This window comes from Acipenser ruthenus, chromosome 45, assembly GCF_902713425.1.
Source record: "Acipenser ruthenus chromosome 45, fAciRut3.2 maternal haplotype, whole genome shotgun sequence".
Taxonomy (NCBI): Eukaryota; Metazoa; Chordata; class Actinopteri; order Acipenseriformes; family Acipenseridae; genus Acipenser; species Acipenser ruthenus.
This window is the reverse complement of record NC_081233.1, coordinates 4867945-4892812: the sequence shown is the minus strand read 5'-3', so window position 1 is coordinate 4892812 and position 24868 is coordinate 4867945. Positions and strand designations below refer to the sequence as shown.

The 24868-nt window shown below is 43.6% G+C and overlaps 1 protein-coding gene across 3 annotated transcripts; it reads right to left on the bottom strand.

Moving 5' to 3' along the window:
* Window positions 1-24649, bottom strand: LOC117401012 (uncharacterized). Of its 3 annotated transcripts, none has more exons than XM_059013238.1 (21): window positions 24411-24649; window positions 23937-24059; window positions 22209-22464; window positions 20327-21012; window positions 19814-19923; window positions 19428-19573; window positions 17095-17128; window positions 16517-16617; window positions 13867-13920; window positions 13174-13251; window positions 12131-12300; window positions 11614-11723; window positions 11263-11408; window positions 10105-10138; window positions 8450-8550; window positions 7530-7583; window positions 7261-7338; window positions 5457-5540; window positions 4356-4755; window positions 2957-3177; window positions 1-2330 (listed from the first exon to the last, which is right to left on the bottom strand). In XM_059013238.1, the coding sequence occupies exons 1-21, from the start codon at window positions 24632-24634 to the stop codon at window positions 2274-2276; spliced, it is 3267 nt and encodes a 1088-aa protein (XP_058869221.1). In that variant the 5' UTR covers window positions 24635-24649; the 3' UTR covers window positions 1-2273. The 3 variants fall into 3 exon arrangements, with proteins under 3 accessions (XP_058869221.1, XP_058869222.1, XP_058869223.1); XM_059013239.1 differs by having other exon boundaries at window positions 4356-4728; XM_059013240.1 differs by having other exon boundaries at window positions 24474-24649.
* Window positions 24650-24868: the final 219 nt, after the last annotated feature.

Here is a 24868-nt window from a genome sequence, read left to right as displayed (position 1 = left end):
TATAATGTCATTATAAACTTTATTATTTTCAAAATACTGTACATAAAAATAGTTACAAACACGAAGAAGACAATCACATGATTAGTGACAAGAGGGGAGGCTTTGGCCAAGGCAGGTGGTCAGTGGTATCAACTTGCATAATGAAAATAAATACACGGAGAAACCTGCCCTTGAAAACTGTATTTGATTTTTTTTTACCGGATCTCATTTAAATCCAAAAAAATCGATAGAATGTGTAAATGTGTAAATGTGTAAATCGCATTGTTCCAAATTATAGTGCATCCAGATCTTGATCCAAGGAAAAACATTTCTCCAAATGCAGTGCAATTCAATTCACAACGTTGTCTGAGCATTGCAGAAACCAGGGTACGTGGAGGACGATACAAAGGAAAGAATGGGACGCACCGTTTGGCCACAAGAGGGCTGTTCAATAAAGTCAACGTTTAAGAAGAATTGAATGCAAAATAAAAATGCTCCAAGAAAGTGCATGGTGAAGCCAATTCTATCACTGAGACAATTAATATCAATGGCTCTGAACCAGCAAAGAAATCAGTCAAATGCAATTACCAGAGTACACAAGCCCTACCCTGATTCAGGTGGTTTTAGGGATGTGAGACAACTCATTTTAAAGAGTATAGTTTCATATGTTGTTTAATGGCTTTTATGGTGTTGTAATCCTTCCAAGTGAGTAGTCTAAGTGAACAGCCTGTCTTCCATTAAAATCATGTGACATAGCCCCACCTACTCTGCAAATATGAGCAGTTGACAGAGTTTAAAGAATTGATGAAGGTTGTAATTCTTAGTACTTGGCATTCTCCAGGTAAAGCAGATTCGGGGAAACAAAAAAATGGAGCAGCAAAACCCCAAACACTGTCGTCTCTAAAAAAGCAATGATGCTGTCATTTGCAGATCCATTCACTTGAGGATACAGCAAGCTACACCTAGACAAGAGCTTCCAGCTCCATAGATAACAGCATTCGCATAGATAACCCATGCAACACGTGCTTCATCAAACTGGATAACCCATGCAACACAGCTGTGCTTCAAACTGGAAAACCCATGCAACACAGCTGTGCTTCATCAAACTGGAAAACCCATGCAACAGAGCTGTGCTTCATCAAACTGGATAACCCATGCAACACAGCTGTGCTTCATCAAACTGGATAACCCATGCAACAGAGCTGTGCTTCATCAAACTGGATAACCCATGCAACACAGCTGTGCTTCATCAAACTGGATAACCCATGCAACACAGCTGTGCTTCATCAAACTGGATAACCCATGCAACAGAGCTGTGCTTCATCAAACTGGATAACCCATGCAACAGAGCTGTGCTTCATCAAACTGGATAACCCATGCAACACAGCTGTGCTTCAAACTGGATAACCCATGCAACACAGCTGTGCTTCATCAAACTGGATAACCCATGCAACACAGCTGTGCTTCATCAAACTGGATAACCCATGCAACACAGCTGTGCTTCATCAAACTGGATAACCCATGCAACAGAGCTGTGCTTCATCAAACTGGATAACCCATGCAACAGAGCTGTGCTTCATCAAACTGGATAACCCATGCAACACAGCTGTGCTTCATCAAACTGGATAGCCCATGCAACACAGCTGTGCTTCATCAAACTGGAAAACCCATGCAACACAGCTGTGCTTCATCAAACTGGAAAACCCATGCAACACAGCTGTGATTCATCAAACTGGATAACCCATGCAACACAGCTGTGCTTCATCAAACTGGATAACCCATGCAACACAGCTGTGCTTCAAACTTAAGCACAAACACCACCAAAAAAAAGCCCCTCTTTCCTTGCGTGTGCATTATGCGACTACACCATTTAACAGCATGTGGAGTTTTATATTTAGTCAGTGCATCAGATAACCTATATCCTTCATTGAAAATAGCTGTGTATCAAATTTGAATATCTGAAAGCACTGGGTCTCCAAGATTGCTTTAACACACAAACACGGATGATGTTTGAAGTGTAGCAACAATCTCTTAGTCACAGGCCTAACACTGTAATCGAAAATGAGAATCACCATCATTCAGAAACAGCACTGCAATACTGATGAGGAAATATTTCACCCCAAGAGTTCCTGTACATCAGAAAGGGTTTCTGTGCTAGGTGTTGCATACCCCACACAGGGCTGCTTCATTACACGTTACATTACATTTTATTATATGGCAGTCTGTGGACAGGGCGAGGTTCAGCTGGCCCCAGCCCTCCCCAGTGCATCATGTTGGAAGTGCAGACATGGCTCTCAGCTGGCTGAGGAAAGGGCTGCAGGTAATTCAGCCTGGAGGATCGGGACAAAATGCTGTGGAGACAGAATACCAGAGGCTGCATCAATATTCACATTCTGAATCAGATTCATTGGTGAAATAATGGTTTTTACATACTGGATAATCTGCTCTGTATTTATGGACTTCAGTTTTCAGGTGAGGAACCCTATTCAAAATAGTTTTAAAAAAGTGGTCCCTCGAACAGAAAAAGTTTGAGAGAATCTTCTATACCCTCCAGCACCCAAACCAGAAGACTGGAGTTCACATTTTGCACACTGTCTGCCTAACGTGACTTCATCCCACACTGACATTTCTAATACTGCTACTGGAGTTAGATTGCTGTACCCTCTAGTGGTAAAATCAAAGTTCTACATAAAGGCTGACACTAAACTGCGGTATCATTGTGTGAGACAGGGCCACATTCATCTATTGACAAAGCTCTGTCCTTTATTGGAATTTGATTACCCAGCACAGAACAGTTTGGCCAGTACTGCAGCGTGTGGCTAAATTGTGTGATGAAAACAAAACCCTTGACTCTGGTGCTTAGCTTTCTGAGATCAGAACACATCCCAGTCCACTGAGAAGTCCTGCCCAGGCCTGACCCTGCTGCTCAGCTCTGACTGGCATGACTACCCGACGGCTCTCCCACTCCCCGACTCACAAGGGCCTCCTGCAAGTGGAAGGTGCGTGCCAGGGGGTTGAGCAGGTCTCTGCAGAGCGGTGCAGTGCGGTGCTGGTCCTGAGTTCGAGATGTGTAGAAGGCACACTCCTCATCCAGCAGAATGTCTTGCATGCGCTGCACTAGCAGCCGCTGTTTCATCAAGGAGCCACAGGGGGGCGCTGCAGCAGCCGGAATTTTCCACCTGACCCCCACAGGTCCACCTGGGACAGAGAAAGGATTGACGGGTTATTAGTCAGTCAGACCCACGAACGCTGGCACACACTCTATTAGGACTGATTTATCTTGAACTATTGCTGAATCTCAGTGCTGGGGCAAATCTTTGAACAAACACTGCATGAAATGTATTCTATGACAAATTATCATGTTCGTATTCATTCATATTATTAAAAAATGACAATCACAATCTATCATACAAAGCAAATCAATGCATGAATGGTATCAAATAAATAACACACATTCTACTGTAGAGCGTTCCTCTGCATTCTTTAAAATGGAATTTGCAGGGGGTTATTTTTTTACAAGCAGGATATTTTATTTACTGTAATATAGTATGAATAATACTTTTGTTTTCCGGCTAATTTAAAACCAAAAAGAATATTCATTTCAATTTTTAAGTATCTGAAAATGAAAAACCCATGTTCATCCACTCCTTTCAAATCAGCGATCGTCAGCCCTCATGTTGTTTTAACCACAACAAAAGTGTAAAAGAAAGTCAAGGTGGTTATAGAAAAAGAATCTCAAAACGAGGCTGCTTTAAACCAAGCAGTTCTACTCCTACTCTCATACTCGCTTCTCCATGCTTAAAAGCTATTTGGCAAGGGAACCAGGCTTATTTCACTCCTGCAAGATGGATTTAGTGTCCTGTGCTGCAATATGTAAGCATTAATATCGGATGCTGCCATTGCCTGATAGACCACGACAACAGTCAGGAGCCCAAAGGCTAGTGCACTTTATGAAAGATGAGGACAATGATCCAATGCTTTTCAATAGGAAATATTACCTATGGCATGAGCCACTGTTTTAACATCCTCAACTCCAAGGGCTCTGAAACAAAGGTCAAACTGACTTTGCCTATTTCACATCCTCTCAGATTCGGTCGGTGGACGGTACTGGATTTGCACATACTTAGGAGGTGAAATCCCTAAAGCTCTACACCTTCCAGATTCCCTAGGAGCTGTAAGCAAGCCTGCACAACCTGAAAACACGCCGGTCTCGTCTTGAGAAAAAAAAATGCAGAGCAGCAGAATTCAGGATAAATACAATCTATGAGGGACTTTCTCTTTAAAGTCTTGCTGAAGGACTAGGGTTAATCCTGCACTCGGATTGGGTTAATTACTACTGCAGTTAGCTTTTAAATTGGGGGGTGGGGTCTTCTTACCAGTTGCTTCTTTCTGTGAAGTAGCCAGCCGCCCCGAAAGTGCAGAGTGACAGGACAGGGCCTGTTCTGGCCGCAGTGCTGATGAAGATAATGTGGAGGGGGTGCTCTTTGTTTCAGAGAAAGTGCTGGGGCAGGGGACCAGTTTAGAGGGACTGTCTCCCGCTGGAATGCTCCTAAAGGGTGCAGAACTCAAAGCTCCATTGGAAGCTTGAGAAGCCTGCCCGCTTTCCTGAGTCTCCACCTGCCTGCAGACCCTCCTCCCCTGGGAGAACACTATGACGGATTCCCTGTTGACAGACTGGAAGAAGGCCGGAGCTGCCGTCTCCCTTTCTCTCTCCTGCGGAGGTCGGCTAGCTCCCTTTTCTTCCTGACCCTGGGGATGTGATGAAAGAGTATTGCTCTGAAAACAAATATAAAATGTTTGCAATTACCATACATAGCCAAAACATTTCAAAAGCTGTATTCCACAAGAAACTCTGCTCATGACATCAACCACGGTGCGTGTCTGTGTGTGTGTGGGGGTGGGGGTTATATCAGAACTCTGTGCTTTCAGCCTCGCTCCGTTCACTTCTACTCATGCTGATATTCTGTCACACAGACTCTCGCTGTTCTATAACTCTATGTACTGCTTTATCTAGCTAGGATTAACTTCTATTCACGAGCCACCTTTATTTTGTCCCTTGTCATTTTCTTAAAGATGGAAAAGGTTGAAGAGAATACTGTTAGGTGGCCGACTGCAAAGTCACCGTTCTGAACTCCCTTTGCAGTTGAAGAGATTTTTAAAAGAACTAAAAAACGTATCAATATTGAAAATAAAGTACAGTAGAAACTCAATATGCATGGTACAGCTGATGTCATGAATAGGCTTTCTTTGTAATGCATCATGCCTGCGCTAAGAATGGATGAAAGATCCTCAGCAGTCAAAATTGGATACACAAGAACGTGCGCTAATCAATGCTCACAAGTTTTAATTGGATCAAAGGCTCCCTAGATCGTGGGCTGGCAGCAGTGACCAAAACTTGGAATGGGCTGCAGGTCCTACCAAACTCATTTGACCCAAGAATACAGATTTGAAAAGCTAGTGCAAGACTGCATACCCACCTTGTCTCTGTCCCTGTTCACCTGCGTGTCCAGCGGTCCGTCCCCCTCTTCAGGTTTCTCAAAGAGCCTCATAGCCACGTGCTCCTGTCAGCAAACACAACCTAAAAGTCAGCTTTCACTCACACAACAACACAGCTGCACGTTACAGATGTATATACACATTTAAACAGTTAAACTAGGACTTCCATTACATACAGTGCTCCCTCGCTATAACTCTGGTCTCGGGGGACACACAACATGAGCGTTGTAACCGAAGAGCGTTATAAACGGGGGGAGGGGGTGGGGGGCGCCGCCGGACACATCACAACACACATCTGACTAAAATACAAAATTAAATAACTCTCTCTCTATAATGCACATATGGTGAAGCAGAAATTTAACTTTCTGTGAATTAACCATGCATAAAGCACCATGTAATCAACACTAGTGGATCATTTTAATTAGCAGTTTTTAAAATATAAATAGCCTGGCTAAACGGCGGTCGGGAGTTTAGTTGGAAACGACCGACAAGCAAACAAGTGCGAGAAGGAGAGCGGGTCGGGAGAGGGGAAGAGGGAACGGGCTTGCCCCAGGTTCGGCTGCCGGAGCGGGGCTGAAACGAAGCTGAAACGTCTCGTCTCCTAGAGAAAGCTGCAGCTCCTCTCGCATCAAAAAAGTAAATACATTAGGAAAGATAACCACGTAATAGGCCTAATATTTATTTAGTTATAAAACGAATGCTGAATAAGATGTCTGTGTTATAAAGTGCCAGCGCAGCTTTTCTTCAGTTCAGATACTGTCTGTATCTGTAGTTTAAACTGTTAAGTCTGCTACCCACCAGACGCGATGCGGCAAGCGGAACTGTGCAGTGCTGCGTCAAAATGAACAGACCCTATACTTTGAGGAGTATCTTTCACACCACAGGCGACACGACAGGCGACGCAGGAGCAGAGCGAATTAAATAGGATTGAATCCGCGCATAAACTAGGGCATTGAGCAATCAGAGAACAGCTTCAATGCACGTGGTCCAGCAGGGTGAAGCAGTATCCACAATGACGGAGGAAACAGAGAACAGCTTCAATGCACGCGGTCCAGCAGGGTGAAGCAGCATCCACAATGAGGGAGCAATCAGAGAACAGCTTCAATGCACGTGGTCCAGCAGGGTGAAGCAGTATCCACAATGACGGAGGAAACAGAGAACAGCTTCAATGCACGTGGTCCAGCAGGGGGAAGCAGTATCCACAATGACGGAGCAATCAGAGAACAGCTTCAATGCACGTGGTCCAGCAGGGTGAAGCAGTATCCACAATGACGGAGGAAACGATCATACCTGTCGTTGAAAAAATACCCAGAGCTTTATGACAAAGGGCATCACAATTATAAAGATTTGAAAGATAAGATATGGGAGTCCATTTCGAAGGAACTGGATAAGCCTGGTGTGTATGATTTATTGCCATATGTGTTGAAATACCATCAGAGAAGACACTCATAATTTCCACGTCATGTTGATGAATATGTACCAGTCTTGATCATAGTTTTGTCAATAGCAATTTTTAACAGTTGTGTAGATCTGGCAGTTTTCAAACCTGTCGCATCGCCTCTGTGTAGCTTCTGGTGTGTATGGTCATGTCGCTGTGAAAATATCTCGTCGCCAATTTAAAAAATTGCATCTCGTCTGGTGTGTGGAGACCTTTTCAGCATATGTAATTGCAAATGGATACCTAGACTAATCTCTAGGACAGTGTATAACCTTATTGAAGACTTTTAGAATATACACTTGTCTGTTTTCTTCACTTGTATGGTTCAATCTCCACTGTCCCCTCACCATGCAAGGGGATCCATTAGTATTCCGCAGCTTGTTCGTCACCGCATTCATCCAGGCCATTCGCTGCTGGGATGGAGTCTATGAAAAAATAAAAAGCTTTAGTCAAGGAGTCACTGAGTGGCTCACCCAGTAAAGGCACGTCCGTGTGCTGTGCAGGGCAAGTCTTCAAGTTGCTGGTCTTTGCTGGGGATTGCACAGGGAACATTGTCGCTACCCCTCTCCTGCTGGCTACGAGCCCCTTGCCCCAGTCCTACCCCTCCTCCTCTCACCTGCACTGGAGTGCCTCTGAAGCCACAGGGTCTCTGCATACTCGACAGCTTCCTCTGGAAAACACAACCCAAAGCTGTCAATATCAACAGGCGCACAGAACACAGCCCCAGTCATGATCTCTACAGGACTCCTGCAGATCAGCCCAACTTGAAATTAGCAACCCAAGTTGAGCAATGTCCACAATATGATAAAACAGTACAGGATATGGTACCGGGCTTACTAACATAAATACACTGACTGATCGAGCCTACATTAATGTCCATGGCAGGCAAATGTGCAGTTTGGAAAGAAACACATATATCATAACATATGTACTTTCATTTTAAAACCAGTTAAAGGAAGTTCTCAGTTTCTATGCCTTATTCTCAGGTCATCTGTTCTTGCACTTCCTGTGTCATTTTAGTGTTGCTAACCTAGTTTGCCAATTACCTTATTTAAATTTTTTTGAAGATTTAAATACTACTTAAAAAAAATGTATGTATTTATTTTCTTTACTAGATTTGAATATAAGCAATATTATTTAGTCATTTAGCAGACACTTAAAGGCAGCAGTACAGACTTGCTGAATGAATGATGTATCAGTGTGTAGTGCCAGTGTGCCGGAGGCAGCAGTACAGACTTGCTGAATGAATGATGTATCGGTGTGCAGTGTCAGTGTGCTGGAGGCAGCAGTACAGACTTGCTGAATGAATGATGTATCAGTGTGCAGTGCCAGTGTGCTGGAGGCAGCAGTACAGACTTGCTGAATGAATGATGTATCAGTGTGCAGTGTCAGTGTGTTGGAGGCAGCAGTACAGACTTGCTGAATGAATGATGTATCAGTGTGCAGTGCCAGTGTGCTGGAGGCAGCAGTACAGACTTGCTGAATGAATGATGTATCAGTGTGCAGTGCCAGTGTGCTGGAGGCAGCAGTACAGACCGTGGACTGGGGCCTGGTGTCCCGCACTCTCTGCGGGGTCCACACTGAGGTCCGATGGGAGTTCTGATTCGCCTGGCCGGGAGTCATGTGCCGATCGAAACCTGGTGGAACACAGGCAGACACGTACATTCTTATCTCTTACAAGCACTGCAGAGTCCAGTTACCAGCCTCATGGAAATATTTACTGGTTTCTTTTTAATATTTCAATACATCTTTTTATGGATAATATATATCTAGGCTTGCTACTATTCGATTTTTTTATTTTAGAAAGAATTTACCAGGGTTTTTCAAACTTTGTTTTTCAATTCAAGCAATTTTTTTGAAATCAACAAAAAAAAACTTTTACGCCATGGAGAAACGTCTCATTTAGCGAAACCCCCTTATCATATTCAACATGCAACAGAACCACGGTTACCAACAATCTAATTGAAATAACGTTTGGTCATAAAGGAGCTATACCTTGTAAAGATAAAAATCCTACACAAATGTAACAATTGTCTCAAATAAACCGTAAAAAAACGCACCATATAAAAGTGTATTACATAAAGGTATAGCATAAGTTTGAGTAAAAATAATATGCACAGAACAAAACATTAAATAGTTGAACAGAACTAACTTGCACTTATTATTCAGTGTCTGAGCTCCCCTCCTGCTTCAGCACAGCCGGACTCAGAGTCAGTGGAAGGCAAGGCAGGACGGGCTCGCTTCGTCCTGCCGCGGAGACTTTAGCAGTCGGTCAGGGTATTGTGCACAATATTCATAAGTGTTTTTCTCTTGCTCCCCATTTTCAAATCAAACTAGTAACTGTCACCGTATACCTAAAGCAAAAGCTTACCTACAGCTTAACCCACTCATTTCAAAAGTAGGCGCTTTGAATGACAGGCGCCGTAGCTGGCAAATGAAAGTGCAGTCGGTGCAGGTCTTGATGATTGACAGTCATTTAAACGAATGAGAGCATAGCGCTGCTTCAGTCAATGTGATCTGTCAGAACAGGATGAAATGACTGACAGTGCAACTACAGTAGCCTACTAAGGGACCACTGACAGCGCCCCCTAGCCATTCAGAGCGGAAGAGACGGGACAGACAGCAAGTATAAAAACTACACAAAACTAGAGATGATTTAAAAATTATTAATAGCGAGTGGTTTTACCGACGTGTATCGTATATAAATTTATTTCCGTCGAACTCATATTTTCTGGGAATTCAACGTTTAACGAGCTTTACCAAAATCGAAAAGTAGCAAGCCTAGATATAAACCAATACGTAAAAGATGTGGACATGACTTAGAATGCAATTGCAACCAAAATGAACAAGTAAATACATGCATGAATAAAATATCACTAACTCTGAATTAACCCCATTTCTGAATTACTGAAATGTTGATAAAGTTCTGCAGTTCACAGAATTGCATCATCACTAGAGGTATGGCTTAAATACCCAGAATTGTACCAACCACTACAAATATGAGGCTAATAATCAGAAGATATCAAATCACACTGCTCCCCTTCATAAGTACGCACGTTTCATTTTCAATTTTAGGTTTAAAAATCTCTCCATGCATTGTACTCGTTATATAAACAGGATATTTCACGAAATATCATTGAACTAATTCTTCACTTGTAGAGTAACCACGGTACCTGAGCGCTCACACATACCTTTTGCTCGGACAGACATAGTTACTCTCTGGGGCTGAAAAACAAAACAAAAAAATGATGATCTCTTTACAGTCAATTAAATTAAATAAACCCAGCCTTACGAGTGGCAGGTCGAGAGGGGGGGGATGTCGGGACAGTAATAATAATTATCATCTCTCCAAGTTGTTTTGCAATAAGAACTAACAGGTACAATAATAAAAAGTTTGGGCCACGTTTGACCCAAAGGGGGTCATTAAAATGTCAATTCATTAAAAAAACATGCAATAGTGCAAGTGCTACTGCTTTCAATCAAACTGCACCCTCTAGTTCATCTCAATCCCTACACGTACACACAGTTTCATCAAGATTCATCTTCATTGACTATGTTTGGTCTCTTAAACAAGGAGAACATATACACAAATATTGTTTTGTAAGTGAAGTAGGAGTGTTTAGAGCTGTACAGAAACATTTTAATTCCACTAAAACTGAGAAAGCTGTGGCAAAACCCTAGATTTCCTTCTGTAAGTCTAACTGGCCAGAGCAACTCCAATGACTCCCAACAGGAAAACCCCTCAGCTGTAAGGCTTGTTTAAGAACCAGCTTGACTTGTCCTGCTTTAGAACGCAACTCTTCAATCAGTTTGAGGTCTCAGACTTTCCTACTGTATATGAAAAACATTCTGTAAAGGTGAATTTGATGATTTAAAAAGATAATTTATTTGAACCTGTTGGAGTAGAATATTTATCAAACGCTTACAGATACTTTAATCACTTCCAGTCAGCTGCCTAACGCCACATGAAGGAACGAAGTCGACATTGAAAACACGTTCTTTTTTTCTTTGTTTCGTATTTTTAAACAATGTGCTCAGGAAGTCACTGTCAAAACGTTCTGAATTGTTTTTCCTATCAGGATCCAAACGCTGCGTTCCTTCAACAGGAAGTGAAGCACGCACAAGACATTCGCCAATTTTATGGTTTACTTACGCTATGAAGAAAATACCATTAAAAATCCAATCCACATTAAACATTACGTGTGCATCTTTCATATAGGAAAATGTGAGTGATAATACACAAAGTGATGATGATACACATTAGATTTACTGGGATTACTCTGTGAGCTCTGTATACTTTGAGATGGGAGAGACGGGAGAGCGATGGGGAGAGACCCAGAGTGCCTCACCAGGTACAGCGAGCCCCTGCCCAGTGTGGGTGCTCGAGACGCCGAGCCGCTGGGCGCAGCGCCCCCTGGTTTCAGTCCCAGGTTCTGCAGGATACTGGCCAGAGCTGCAGGATCGGGGACGAAATCCTCCACTGAAGCTTCGCCATCTGAGAGGAAAGAGATCAAACAATCAGACCAGGTGTCTGAGCTGAGATACAGCCAAACACATCGTATCAGAAGTCTGGTCTCTACAGCAAACAGTGTTATAAGTTAGCATGTTGTGTGTAGGAGTCCCGAGCCCAACACCAGGACACAATGAAGTAAGTGGGGCAGTCCTGTTTCCCAGTGCAGTGATGCAGCCCGAGTGCCTACCCTTTACCGCTGCGCCAGGTTTCTGAGGAGGGGGGGCAAGGTGTGTCGGGGAGGGTCTCTGTTTCAGAGACGTGTTCTGATCTCCTGAATCTGGAACAGCAGAATCTAGACTGGGGAGGGGAAGTGAGAGAAAGAGTTTCAGACACACAGAGCTTCGAGTTTATGGATCGAGATCTCAACTGAGAAACTTTGGAGGCATTGACTAGTTGTTCCAGCTATTTACAGGCCATGTCAACTGAATATTAGTCACATTTCTTTAGAAGGGGTAGGTTAGGCTTGATTTTCACAGCAAAGAAAGATCTGTACCTTCCTGTAACTTTGTTATGAGAAGCAGAGACAATGACCTTTCCATAAACACATTATTTTCAGATTTTTTTGGGGGGGGATTTCACCCCAAGATAAAAAATGTTGTTAAGGGATACACTGTTTCAGAATCATTCTGACATCTCCAATGAAATCTCGTACGTATGCAATTTAACGTAAAGATTAATAGTGCTCTACATCCTGCAGGCCTTACCTGTTGTGCTCAAGTGGCTTGGGGGCATCAGACGCAGACGGCTGTCCCCTGGAACCCTCTGCTGCCTCCCCCATCCCCACCTCGTCTCTGTCCCTGTCCCTGTTCACCTGCGTGTCCAGCTGTCCGTCCCCCTCTTCAGGTTTCTCAAAGAGCCTCATAGCCACGTGCTCCTGTCAGCAAACACAACCTAAAAGTCAGCTTTCACTCACACAACAACACAGCTGCACGTTAGGGATGTACATATACACATTTAAACTAGGACTTACATATATAGATATAGACACACACACACACACACACACACACACACACACAGAGCAGACCAAAAGATATTGATCATCTGAAACCCTCCGCTGCAAAACTTGGTTTAAAGCGCAACTAGACGTTCCAACACGACAGTGATCAAAGCACATCAAAATCTACTTCAGAATGGTTAAAGAATAAAATCAAGTTTCTGGAATATATCTATAAATCAACTAGGGATTTATACAGGCTCCTGTCAGCATCACTCACACAAGAATACAGCTGCATGTTAGGAATGTATATACGGTACACACATTTAAACAGTTAAACTAGGACTTACATTATATATATATGCATATAAATTAACTAGGGATCCCTCCCTCAAACTATGATTCCGGAGCGTTCGCAAGGAGAAAGAACTGCGGTGTATCCAGATCATGCTCCCTCCTGCAACAATGTGGGGGATTCAAATGACTGGTGTATTGTGGGAACAGAAAACTAGCAGTGTTGAGTGTGATCTGGATACACTGCGATCCTTAGAAGAAAAGAAGATCTTTGTTCCAGCACTAATTTCAATCATCAAAAACAGGTATGGAAACTAAAAAAAATATATATAAGAAAATGAGATTCAAAGCTATTTACTATTGAAACATTCTCCATGTATCTGTAGTTTAAACTGTTATTACAAATGGGTACCTAGACTAATCTCTAGGACAGTGCATAAACTTATCGAAGATTTTTAGAATATACACTTGTCTGTTTTCTTCACTTGTATGGTTCAATCTCCACTGTCCCCTCACCATGCAAGGGGATCCATTCGTATTCCGCAGCTTGTTCGTCACAGCATTCATCCAGGCCATTCGCTGCTGGGATGGAGTCTATGAAAAAATAAAAAGCTTTAGTCAAGGGGTCCCAGAGTGGCTCACCCGGTAAAGGCACGTCCACGTGCTGTGCAGGGCAAATCGTATCAGGGGAGCGCGGGTTCCTGGCCGTGTCAAGTTGCTGGTCTTTGCTGGGGATTGCACAAGGAACATTGACTCGGGTGCTAGGTTAGGGAGGCACCATCATCAGGGTTTGGTTCTCCTCATTGCACTACTATGGACCCTACCGGCCACGGACCCAGGGAGCTCAAAAGGACACATGTAGGGCTTGTCTTTACTCCAGAGGTCAGCACCTGGGTGTAAAGAGGCGATTGGCTTGGGGTTCGGAGGACGCACACTGACCTTCTGTTCTCAGCTGTTGTGGGGAATCGCTTTGGTGGAACGTAATTTAAAGCAAAAATAAATCTTTGCAATGCATCAGACTTCGACACGGGTTCTAAATCAGTTTGTAGCTCCAAGAGGCCCCCGGTCTCCCTCCACTGTTAAGAGGCAGCTTTCTCTGCTGGGAGTGAGGCACATGTCTAGATTCCTCTGGGTTACTCTGAGATTGTTGCTACCCCTCTCCTGCTGGCTACGAGCCCCTTGCCTCAGTCCTACCCCTCCCCCTCTCACCTGCACTGGAGTGCCTCTGAAGGCACAGGGTCTCTGCATACTCGACAGCTTCCTCTGGAAAACACAACCCAAAGCTGTCAATATCAACAGGCGCACAGAACACAGCCCCAGTCCTGATCTCTACAGGACTCTTGCAGATCAAAACAGAACCCTCTTGTGCAACAGAACCAGACTTTCACAATAGCAGTAAAGTTACTTTTTCAACCTGATTTTTAAATGATGATGCTACAGTACAGAGTGGAAGGAGAATTCATCTTACCCTGTCCGGCAGCAGAGAAAGCATGGGGGACTTTCACTTTGGATTGCTTTGCTTTGCTGGCAACACACTGCAGTACAGGATATGGTACCGGGCTTATTAACATAAATACACTGACTGATCGAGCCTATATTAATGTCCATGGCAGGCAAATGTGCAGTTTGGAAAGAAACACATATCACAACATATGTACTTTCATGTTAAAACCAGTTAAAGGAAGTTCTCAGTTTCTATGTGTTTTGTGTGACATGGAGGGGAGGGGGCAAGTGGATTTTTCTAGCATGTTGTGCCTTGGACAAGAATTTGTTTTCAAAAACTGCACACCCCTGATATACAAAAGACTGCAAACATGATAATGTAACAGAACAGTAAAAACAGACAACTAAACCTCAATTAACTAAAAAAGAGCCAGACTTGCTGATTGAATGAAGTATCAGTGTGTAGTGTCAGTGTGCTGGAGGCAGCAGTACAGACTTGCTGAGTGAATGATGTATCAGTGTGCAGTGCCAGTATGCTGGAGGCAGCAGTACAGACTTGCTGAGTGAATGATGTATCAGTGTGCAGTGCCAGTGTGCTGGAGGCAGCAGTACAGACTTGCTGAATGAATGATGTATCAGTGTGTAGTGTCAGTGTGCTGGAGGCAGCAGTACAGACTTGCTGAATGAATGATGTATCAGTGTGTAGTGTCAGTGTGCTGGAGGCAGCAGTACAGACTTGCTGAATGAATGATGTATCAGTGTGTAGTGTCAGTGTGCTGGAGGCAGCAGTACAGACTTGCTGAATGAATGATGTATCAGTGTGTAGTGTCAGTGTGCTGGAGGCAGCAGTACAGACTTGCTGAATGAATGATGTATCAGTGTGTAGTGTCAGTGTGCTGGAGGCAGCAGTACAGACTTGCTGAATGAATGATGTATCAGTGTGCAGTGTCAGTGTGCTGGAGGCAGCAGTACAGACTTGCTGAATGAATGATGTATCAGTGTGCAGTGTCAGTGTGCTGGAGGCAGCAGTACAGACTTGCTAAGTGAATGATGTATCAGTGTGTAGTGTCAGTGTGCTGGAGGCAGCAGTACAGACTTGCTAAGTGAATGATGTATCAGTGTGTAGTGTCAGTGTGCTGGAGGCAGCAGTACAGACTTGCTAAGTGAATGATGTATCAGTGTGTAGTGTCAGTGTGCTGGAGGCAGCAGTACAGACTTGCTGAATGAATGATGTATCAGTGTGCAGTGTCAGTGTGCTGGAGGCAGCAGTACAGACTTGCTGAATGAATGATGTATCAGTGTGCAGTGTCAGTGTGCTGGAGGCAGCAGTACAGACTTGCTAAGTGAATGATGTATCAGTGTGTAGTGTCAGTGTGCTGGAGGCAGCAGTACAGACTTGCTGAATGAATGATGTATCAGTGTGTAGTGTCAGTGTGCTGGAGGCAGCAGTACAGACTTGCTGAATGAATGATGTATCAGTGTGTAGTGTCAGTGTGCTGGAGGCAGCAGTACAGACTTGCTGAATGAATGATGTATCAGTGTGCAGTGTCAGTGTGCTGGAGGCAGCAGTACAGACTTGCTGAATGAATGATGTATCAGTGTGCAGTGTCAGTGTGCTGGAGGCAGCAGTACAGACTTGCTAAGTGAATGATGTATCAGTGTGTAGTGTCAGTGTGCTGGAGGCAGCAGTACAGACTTGCTGAATGAATGATGTATCAGTGTGTAGTGTCAGTGTGCTGGAGGCAGCAGTACAGACTTGCTGAATGAATGATGTATCAGTGTGTAGTGTCAGTGTGCTGGAGGCAGCAGTACAGACTTGCTGAATGAATGATGTATCAGTGTGCAGTGTCAGTGTGCTGGAGGCAGCAGTACAGACTTGCTGAATGAATGATGTATCAGTGTGCAGTGTCAGTGTGCTGGAGGCAGCAGTACAGACTTGCTAAGTGAATGATGTATCAGTGTGTAGTGTCAGTGTGCTGGAGGCAGCAGTACAGACTTGCTAAGTGAATGATGTATCAGTGTGTAGTGTCAGTGTGCTGGAGGCAGCAGTACAGACTTGCTAAGTGAATGATGTATCAGTGTGTAGTGTCAGTGTGCTGGAGGCAGCAGTACAGACTTGCTGAATGAATGATGTATCAGTGTGCAGTGTCAGTGTGCTGGAGGCAGCAGTACAGACTTGCTGAATGAATGATGTATCAGTGTGCAGTGTCAGTGTGCTGGAGGCAGCAGTACAGACTTGCTAAGTGAATGATGTATCAGTGTGTAGTGTCAGTGTGCTGGAGGCAGCAGTACAGACTTGCTGAATGAATGATGTATCAGTGTGCAGTGCCAGTGTGCTGGAGGCAGCAGTACAGACTTGCTGAATGAATGATGTATCAGTGTGCAGTGCCAGTGTGCTGGAGGCAGCAGTACAGACCGTGGACTGGGGCCTGGTGTCCAGCACTCTCTGCGGGGTCCACACTGAGGTCCGATGGGAGTTCTGATTCGCCTGGCCGGGAGTCATGTGCCGATCAAAACCTGGTGGAACACAGGCAGACACGTACATTCTTATCTCTTACAAGCACTGCAGAGTCCAGTTACCAGCCTCATGGAAATATTTACTGGTTTCTTTTTAATATTTCAATACATCTTTTTTATGGATGATATATCCCAATATGTAGAAGATGTAGACACCACTTAGAATGCAATTGCAAAGGAAATACATACATGAATAAAATATCACTAACTCTGAATTAACCCCATTTCTGAATTATTGAAATGTTGATAATATTCTGCAGTTCACAGAATTGTATCAACACTAGAGGTATGGCTTAAATACCCAAACAGCTAATAATCCAAAAATATCAGATTACATTGTTTCAATTTTAGGTTTAAAAATCTTTCCATACATTGTACCCGTTATATAAACAGAATATTTCACGAAAGATCATTGAACTAATTATTCAGCCATCTTCACTTGTAGAGTAACCACGGTACCTGAGCGCTCACACATACCTTTTGCTCGGACAGACATAGTTACTCTCTGGGGCTGAAAAACAAAAATAAAATGATGATCTCCTTACAGTCAAAGAAACTGTGCACACGTTTAATCATTAAATTACACAAGCAAACAGGAACAAAGCAACTGGCACAAGGTTTACATGTCCTGCTGGGCATTCGCCTTGACAGACCAAAACAAAAACACACAGCAAGACTCGCTTTCCAAACTCAGGTTAACCTCACCGACACACCAACCCCCAACAAAGCATTTTCACTTCTAAAATACCATGTGGCTGGAGCCTCATTAATCATTGATCATTCAATTAGGCTCCAGCCACACTCTCACATGTTTTCTGGCAGGGAGGATTTTAACCCCCTCCTTGCCAACCCTATATTTACACATAAATATACCATTTACATGTAGGGCTTTCTCCCTGCCACAACATGTGCTATTGGTAGGGATCTACCTAAATCACGATTTCGCGGAAATTGTGAAATTGAGGGGTCACCGCGAAATTCACCTCTTAGGGGCCAATGCATACAAACAAGTACGGAGAGGAAAAAAAAGAACCTTGTTTAAATGAACTACTGCACACCGCAAGCGACGCAAACTACGTGTCTTCCTTCTGTAGATAGGCTTTTTGCCTAAGCATTGCCTTAAGCAAAAAACAAACAAACAGAAAACGTCCACAAATAACATTTACACAAAGCGGTTAACGTTCTTGTTTACTATTCAAATGACAAAGTTTTAATCAGCCTATCAGTGTGTCTTTACTGCTTTTATGTGACCTGTACCGTGCAGTAGGGGGTGGGACAAAGGTGGTGCGACATTGTTTTGATTTAGGTTGCTAAAATCTAGTTTTTCAGCATTGGAGGTAATATAGTAGAAACGGACGACAAAGAAAGCAAAGTATATTTCGGCTGATGATCGTTTCAAGATATTTCCCAAAGGAACTGTACATGCAGACTGAGGTAATTGTTTTTCATTTCTTAATGTGTCTGGAGAAAATACGATCGATCGCAATTTAGCATCAGAATCACACATTAAACAAAAGGCTACTACAGAGGCTGCTGAACAGAACGTAAAATAAACATCTTTCAGAAACCAAACTGGAAAGTCAGCCCAGACTAAAAGTATTCCTGTCTGCAAGTTAAATCAGTACTAAAACGATCCAGCACAGCCACCTCGCTTCAACCTGCTGCTTACTTTTTCGCAGTTCGAATTTTAGACCCGAACAGCCACGTTTTCTTTGTTTTGACTCGGTACTGATAAAATAGATAATTGGATGGGACAAATAACATGACAACTAACGTGCTGGATACATTGCCTTTATTAAAGTATGCCAGATGCCCTTGTGTAACCGAGTTTTTGGGCTGTTTCTAATCGATTTCCACATCTGTATAACTTGGCAAAGCTTTGCCTTAACTTCCAACCAATTCAGTGGGTGCAGACGTGCAGTCTCAATGTATGTGCAAGTCAACTGCAGGGGGATGCTGCACGCTTGCCTTTAACAAACGACAGCACTCTGTTTTGTAAGGAAGCAAGTACCACTATTTTTAGGCTTTATGGTGTTCTGAAATGCTGTCTACTTAGGTTTATTTAATGTTTAACAGGTCCGTGAAATCCTAAATTTATTCCGCAACATACCCGTGAAAAATACATACATTAAACACGATTTAAGTAGAGCCCTAGCTATAGGACTACAAGTGCTACAGCTTTCAATCAAATTACACCCCCTAGTTCATCTCAATCCCTACACGTACACACAGTTTCATCAAGATTCGTCTTCACTGACTTTGGTCTCTTAAACAAGGAGAACATATACATTGTTATATGTACATATATTGTTTTGTATGTGAAGTCGGAGTGTTTAGATCTGTACGAAACATTTTAATTCCACTAAAACTGAGAAAGCCGTGGCAATACCCTAGATTTTCTCCTGTAAGTCTAGCTGGCCAGAGCAACTCCAATGACTACAGGAAATCTTACCTAATATATATTGCCATCATTTCAGAGGCCTCGCAGACTTTCCTACTGTATATGAAAAACAATATAGTAAAGGTGAATTCATTTTTTGAATGATAACTTAATTGAGGCTATTGAACAATATTTATCAAACGTTCCTTACAGATACTTCAATAATACACAACTTCCTGAAGTCGCATGAAGCATTCAAAATCAAATCCGCGTTTAACTGAATGTGTGCCTCTTCATATAGGAAAATGTGCGATCTACGAAGTGATGGGGATACACATCAGATTTACTAGAATTACTCTGTGAGCTCTGTGTACTTTGAGAGAGAGAGAGGAGAGGGGAGAGCGATGGGGAGAGACCCAGAGTGCCTCACCAGGTACAGCGAGCCCCTGCCCAGTGTGGGTGCTCGAGACGCCGAGCCGCTGGGCGCAGCGCCCCCTGGTTTCAGTCCCAGGTTCTGCAGGATACTGGCCAGAGCTGCAGGATCGGGGACGAAATCCTCCACTGAAGCTTCACCATCTGAGAGGAAAGAGATCAATCAGACCAGGTGTCTGAGCTTAGATACAGCCAAACACATCGTATCAGAAGTCTGGTCTCTACAGCAAACAGTGTTATAAGTTAGCATGTTGTGTGTAGGGTGACTCTTAATGTTCTTGATTTCCAACAACAGTGGCAGAGTCCCGAGCCCAACACCAGGACACAATGAAGTAAGTGGGGCAGTCCTGTTTCCCAGTGCAGTGCTGCAGCCCGAGTGCCTACCCTTTACCGCGGCGCCAGCTTTCTGAGGAGGGGGGGCAGGGTGTGTCGGGGAGGGTCTCTGTTTCAGAGACGTGTTCTGATCTCCTGAATCTGGAACAGCAGAATCTAGACTGGGGAGGGGAAGGGGAGAAAGAGCTTCAGGCACACAGTGCTTCGAGTTTATGGATCTTGATCTCAACTGAGAAACTTTGGAGGCATTGACTAGTTGTTCCAGCTATTTACAGGCCATGTCAACTGAATATTAGTCACATTTCTTTAGAAGGGGTAGGTTAGGCTTGATTTACACAGCAAACAAAGATCTGTACCTTGCTGTAACTTTGTATTGTGTATGAGAAGCAGAGACAATGACTTTCCACTGACATTTTTTTCAGAATTTTTTGGTTTCCACCCCAAGATAAAAAATGTTGTTAAGGGATACACTGTTTCAGAATCATTCTGACATTTCCAATGAAATATCATAAGTATGCAATTGAATGTAAAGATTAATAGCGCTCTACATCCTGCAGGCCTTACCTGTTGTGCTCAAGTGGCTTGGGGGCATCAGACGCAGACGGCTGTCCCCTGGAACCCTCTGCTGCCTCCCCCAGACCTGGAATCACATCCTGACTGCAGCGCGCGCTGCTTTTGTGATCCCTGGGGAAACATGGTTCTATGCCACCTCTGGGCTCCACAGTCGCTCTGGGGGGCTGGTTTCTGGAGTGTGTGGGGGTGTGGGGTGCCAGGGCAGCTTTATTCCTGTTTATTGTGGTTTCCAAAGCCACATGTGGTAGCTGGTCAAGTCTGAAGGGAATCGACTGTGGCTGGTTGTGCTGCGACAAGCCATTCTGTTCCATGCCGGCAGGGTTTGTGTGAAAGGCTACTGCCACGCGACGTGCTGCATTACTGTGTGTGGCAACAGCTTCATCAGGACTGGCAGCTATAATCCGCACCGGCTGTTCACTGTGTGCTGCATTAGTGGCCAATAGTGTTTCGTGGGCTTCATGGTTCGGTTGAACTGGGTTCCTCGTCAAGTCGTGAACTGTCTTGTCTTTGTCAGGAGTCTTCTGTACCCTTGAAAGTGGCAGCACAGTGTTTGAGTCCAGTGCTCCTTTGGCTTGCCGTCTCAAGTCAGTTTCCATTACCACTGTGGTCTTGGCACCTTTTTGGGTCAGGTTAAAAGGCATGGGCTGGGTGCACGGCTTCTTTTTGAGGGCTTTCCCCTGAACAAACAAGCAATACATTGATTAGTTCCTGGGAATAACAGATTTAAAACTAGCATGTAGAAGCCCATGTAAACAACTACACCCAATAAGCCCTTTGTGGGAGGATGCTTCAAAATGTACACAAGCACCATCACATGGAAATTCTACCCACCTCATTCTATAAAGCAAGCTCCCCTTCCTATCATTTTTCTACATTTCCTTTGTACACATGAAGGTTTGAACATCACAGAATGTAGGTGTTGTATAACAAACTGCAACATTTAAACTTGAACATACTGGGCATTTTTATAACCAAGAATGAGAAGCCCTCCACAGAATGCTGCTGCTTTTTTATGACAACTTACAGCAATAACATGACTTAATAAATATGAAATCAATACTCTTACTCTGCACACATCCTATTGTATAAACACTATAGCTGACCTCTGCATTTCACATGCTGTCATGCACTGGTTAAACATTTAGAAGATTAACTCAAAACTACTGATATCCCTAGCTGCAGCACTTAAGGAAAATTCTAACTGGGAAGAAAAGTGTGTGTGTGTAAAACTTGATTGATCAATTAATTGATAAAGAACCAATATTTTGATCATTTGAAATAGACCCAAGGTGTCGACCACAGCACACTCTCCTCCATAGTCTGCTCATATGCATTCCCATCACTGTGTAGATCCCACATGCTCCTATATGAGAATGCACACGTGTTAAATGTGCATTTGATTTGCAATGGTATATTTTTTCATTGCATTTGTAAACCACAAAATGGGTTAATGTCTCTGGCTCTCTTTTCCATGCTGCACTTCCTGTTGAAGGAACACATGCTCCTGGGAGTGCTTGTTGAAAAATCAATTCAGAGCGTTTTGTTCTTTCAGACAAGGACTCTTCTTGAGCGCATTTTTTTAATATATATTTCTCCAGAATTTTTTGATCATTATATTTCAGACACTAGACATCCAAGAACTAACATGCTGTCAACTGCAACTTCATTCCTCGATGGAACTTTAGGAAGTGGAGCACTGAACTAATAGATTCAAATAAATTACCATTAAACAAATCAAATTCACTTTTACAATACCATTACATTACCATTTTCAGAAAGGAAAATGTAAGAACTACACAATGAAAGCAATATATATATTACGCAAGTTGTACTGGCATTACATGAACTTTAAAGAATGACTATGAAGCTCTACCTTTTGGAAGTTGGCCTCCCAGTTCTGGTGCAGTTTGGTGAAGTTGGCTGGGGGTTTGGCTCTGTGTGGTTTTACCAGGACGGGTATTTTGCTGCCCCTTGCCGGACACTGGGGGACAGTGTTCTCCTTCGCCCCCGAGGCTGAGGGACGATTCCCCTGCAGTGCACTCCTTCCCCCATGGTTCTCTCGAGGCAGCCCCCCCGTCCCCATCTCCCTGCCGAAGATTCGAGTCTGCGGCAAGGAAGCCCCCTCATTCCTAACAGAGGAGAGAGAGAGAGAGAGAGAGAGAGAGAGAGAGAGAGAGAGAGAGAGAGAGAGAGAGAGAGAGAGAGAGAGAGATCAAGCTGCTTCTGGTTCTATATCAGGTTTATACATCAGGCTGATCCACTTTCTGGATATCTCAGAGAACTTTTCATAGGATCCTTGCTAGAATATAATCAAGTAATTTTCATTTAAGCATAAGCCCCTTTCACACTGGCACTCCTACCCGGGTCGGACCCGGGTCCCAGTGACCCACCTCAGGATGTGGGTCGATACGCTTTGACCCGGGTTGAGCGAGACAAAATTCTTGACGGATGTTCGTGAGCCACACCTGTGTGAAGGTTTCACTTCCACAAGGAACATTTCTGTTTATTCTGTTTAGCCATATTTTTGTTGCTTGAGACACAGCATGAGCCAGATTGCAGCAGGGATGAAGAAACATTTGCTCTGATCAACATTTGGGCTGACGGTTCAATCCAGAGAACCTGGGATGGAAGCGTCTGTAATACGCTGCTTCCGGGGCATTGACACATGCATTGTGTACTTGCGTCTGTCACCCAGGTCAACCCTGCTTTATAAAAAAGCAGTGTGAAATCACGTACCCGACCTGCATAACACCGGATCCTGACTCGGGTAGTTTCTGACCCGGGTAGAGCATGCCAGTGTGAAAGGGGCTTTAGTCTCCCAATACAGCTTTGTGTCCTAGACTTAAAAACTACAGGATTATTCACAACAGTAGCATGTCATGCCTTTCACCTCAATGGGGTTCAGTGCGACTGGGGAGACAATTAATATAATAGTCCACATGTGAAATCACCACACAATTTGACACATTTGTCTCTGCTTGATAAACTGATGGAAATGCATAGCATTTTGATCCGGTCCTGGTTTTACTTGGAGTTTAATAGCACACACACTGGGGCTAATCAAACTGCTATGCAATTGGAAGTCTTATTTCCATCCCTGTGGATAGGTGCTCAACAGAACAGAATGCCAGCTGATTCTAATGCCAGGCTATGGCGTGCAGACTGTAGGGTTTGTTAAGGAGTTAACACCACCTTTTGTACATGCAGCAATGTAAATGAAACATGAAAGTAGACAACTATGATTAGAAACGTAATATGAAAACATGGTCTCATGTAATATAAAAATGTAGAGTTCAACAGCGAGTCCGTCAGGGATTAGATATACCACGTTTGACATCGGATTGCATATTCATGTAGCACGCGTACTGGCACGTGTAATGCTTTATTTTGAACCTGTAAACAAACCATCTAGATATTCTGCATTTAAACCAGCTTCGAGCTGGAATCGGGTTTGCATTGAAACACAGTACTGGAAATGACACTATACTATAGAGTATGCAGCCAGTGTTCGTTCTATAAACAATATAGACAATTGCCATCAGATAGGGAGTTTGTATACAGTTAACAGCGACCGCTAGAACCAATTCATGATATATCTCACCGTTTATCGGTGGGGACGCGGTTTTGCTCCCGGAGGTCATGGGATGAAGCCATGGTTGTCTGAATGCTGGGCTCCACGCTGGGCTTCCCTAGTGCATTTACTATTGCACAATTGATCTGGCTCCTGTAGCAATACAAAACAACATTAACTGTCAGGATAAATGAGAATAGCGTAAAAACGAATACGGCAACGTTAGCACATAGCATATGAAGTGAGGAAAAAACCATAACACGTAAATTAACAACAAGAACCACATACATAAACTGGTTTCCGTCAGAAAGCTACTAAATATAAAATACTGTATTGTTGACACCCAAAATTGAAACTTAACGTTGCACATACTAACTGAACAAGTATTCTTTATTTAAATAACCAAACAAGAGTAGACTATACAAGTCGCTAGCACAGCATACCACCTTATTAACCACTTCAAACAATAACTACAAGTCCATTTAAAAAAAAACAACAGCTTACCGCCCGCTGCACGGCCCCGGCAACCCGGTTCTGCAGGTCGTTTCACTTGTCTGGGTCCGGTACCTGTCGCCTTCTCTTGTTTTGCTCGGCCTGGCCTGTGTATTTTTGGTTGATCGATTTCCAGATACAACTCTGTTGCAGTTCGTAAAAGGCAGCAACCTTCCATTGGACAGCCTCGCAAAACCCACAGCCAACCAGCGAGCCGCTACTAGCTGGGCTTGCATACGATTCGCCCAGGCGTCTACCCAATAGACCAATTAGCAAGCAAGGAGCACAAACAACTCCATGGAAACGGGACTGGTACCGCGAGAGTTTTTCTCTAGGCGAGCGGTCGTATTATTTCCTGGCATCTCATTGGTTAGTACCTCAGATATAGAAGGATTAGACGTCACGTCACGTTGATGTGCGTTTAGAGATGCAATCTTATCTAGGTAGTGCAGAGTTTCAAAGCCACGTCA

Bases quoted from the DNA above. Each gene is read 5' to 3' on its own strand.
- LOC117401012 (XM_059013238.1), bottom strand. From the start codon at position 24,634: ATGCAAGCCCAGCTAGTAGCGGCTCGCTGGTTGGCTGTGGGTTTTGCG. The intron at 10,139-11,262 runs GTGAGGCACTCT...TTTGTTTTTCAG, and splicing joins GCAGGGGCTCGCTGTACCTG to CCCCAGAGAGTAACTATGTC. The intron at 2,331-2,956 runs GTGAGTCGGGGA...CTGTCTCCACAG, and splicing joins TCCACTTGCAGGAGGCCCTT to CATTTTGTCCCGATCCTCCA.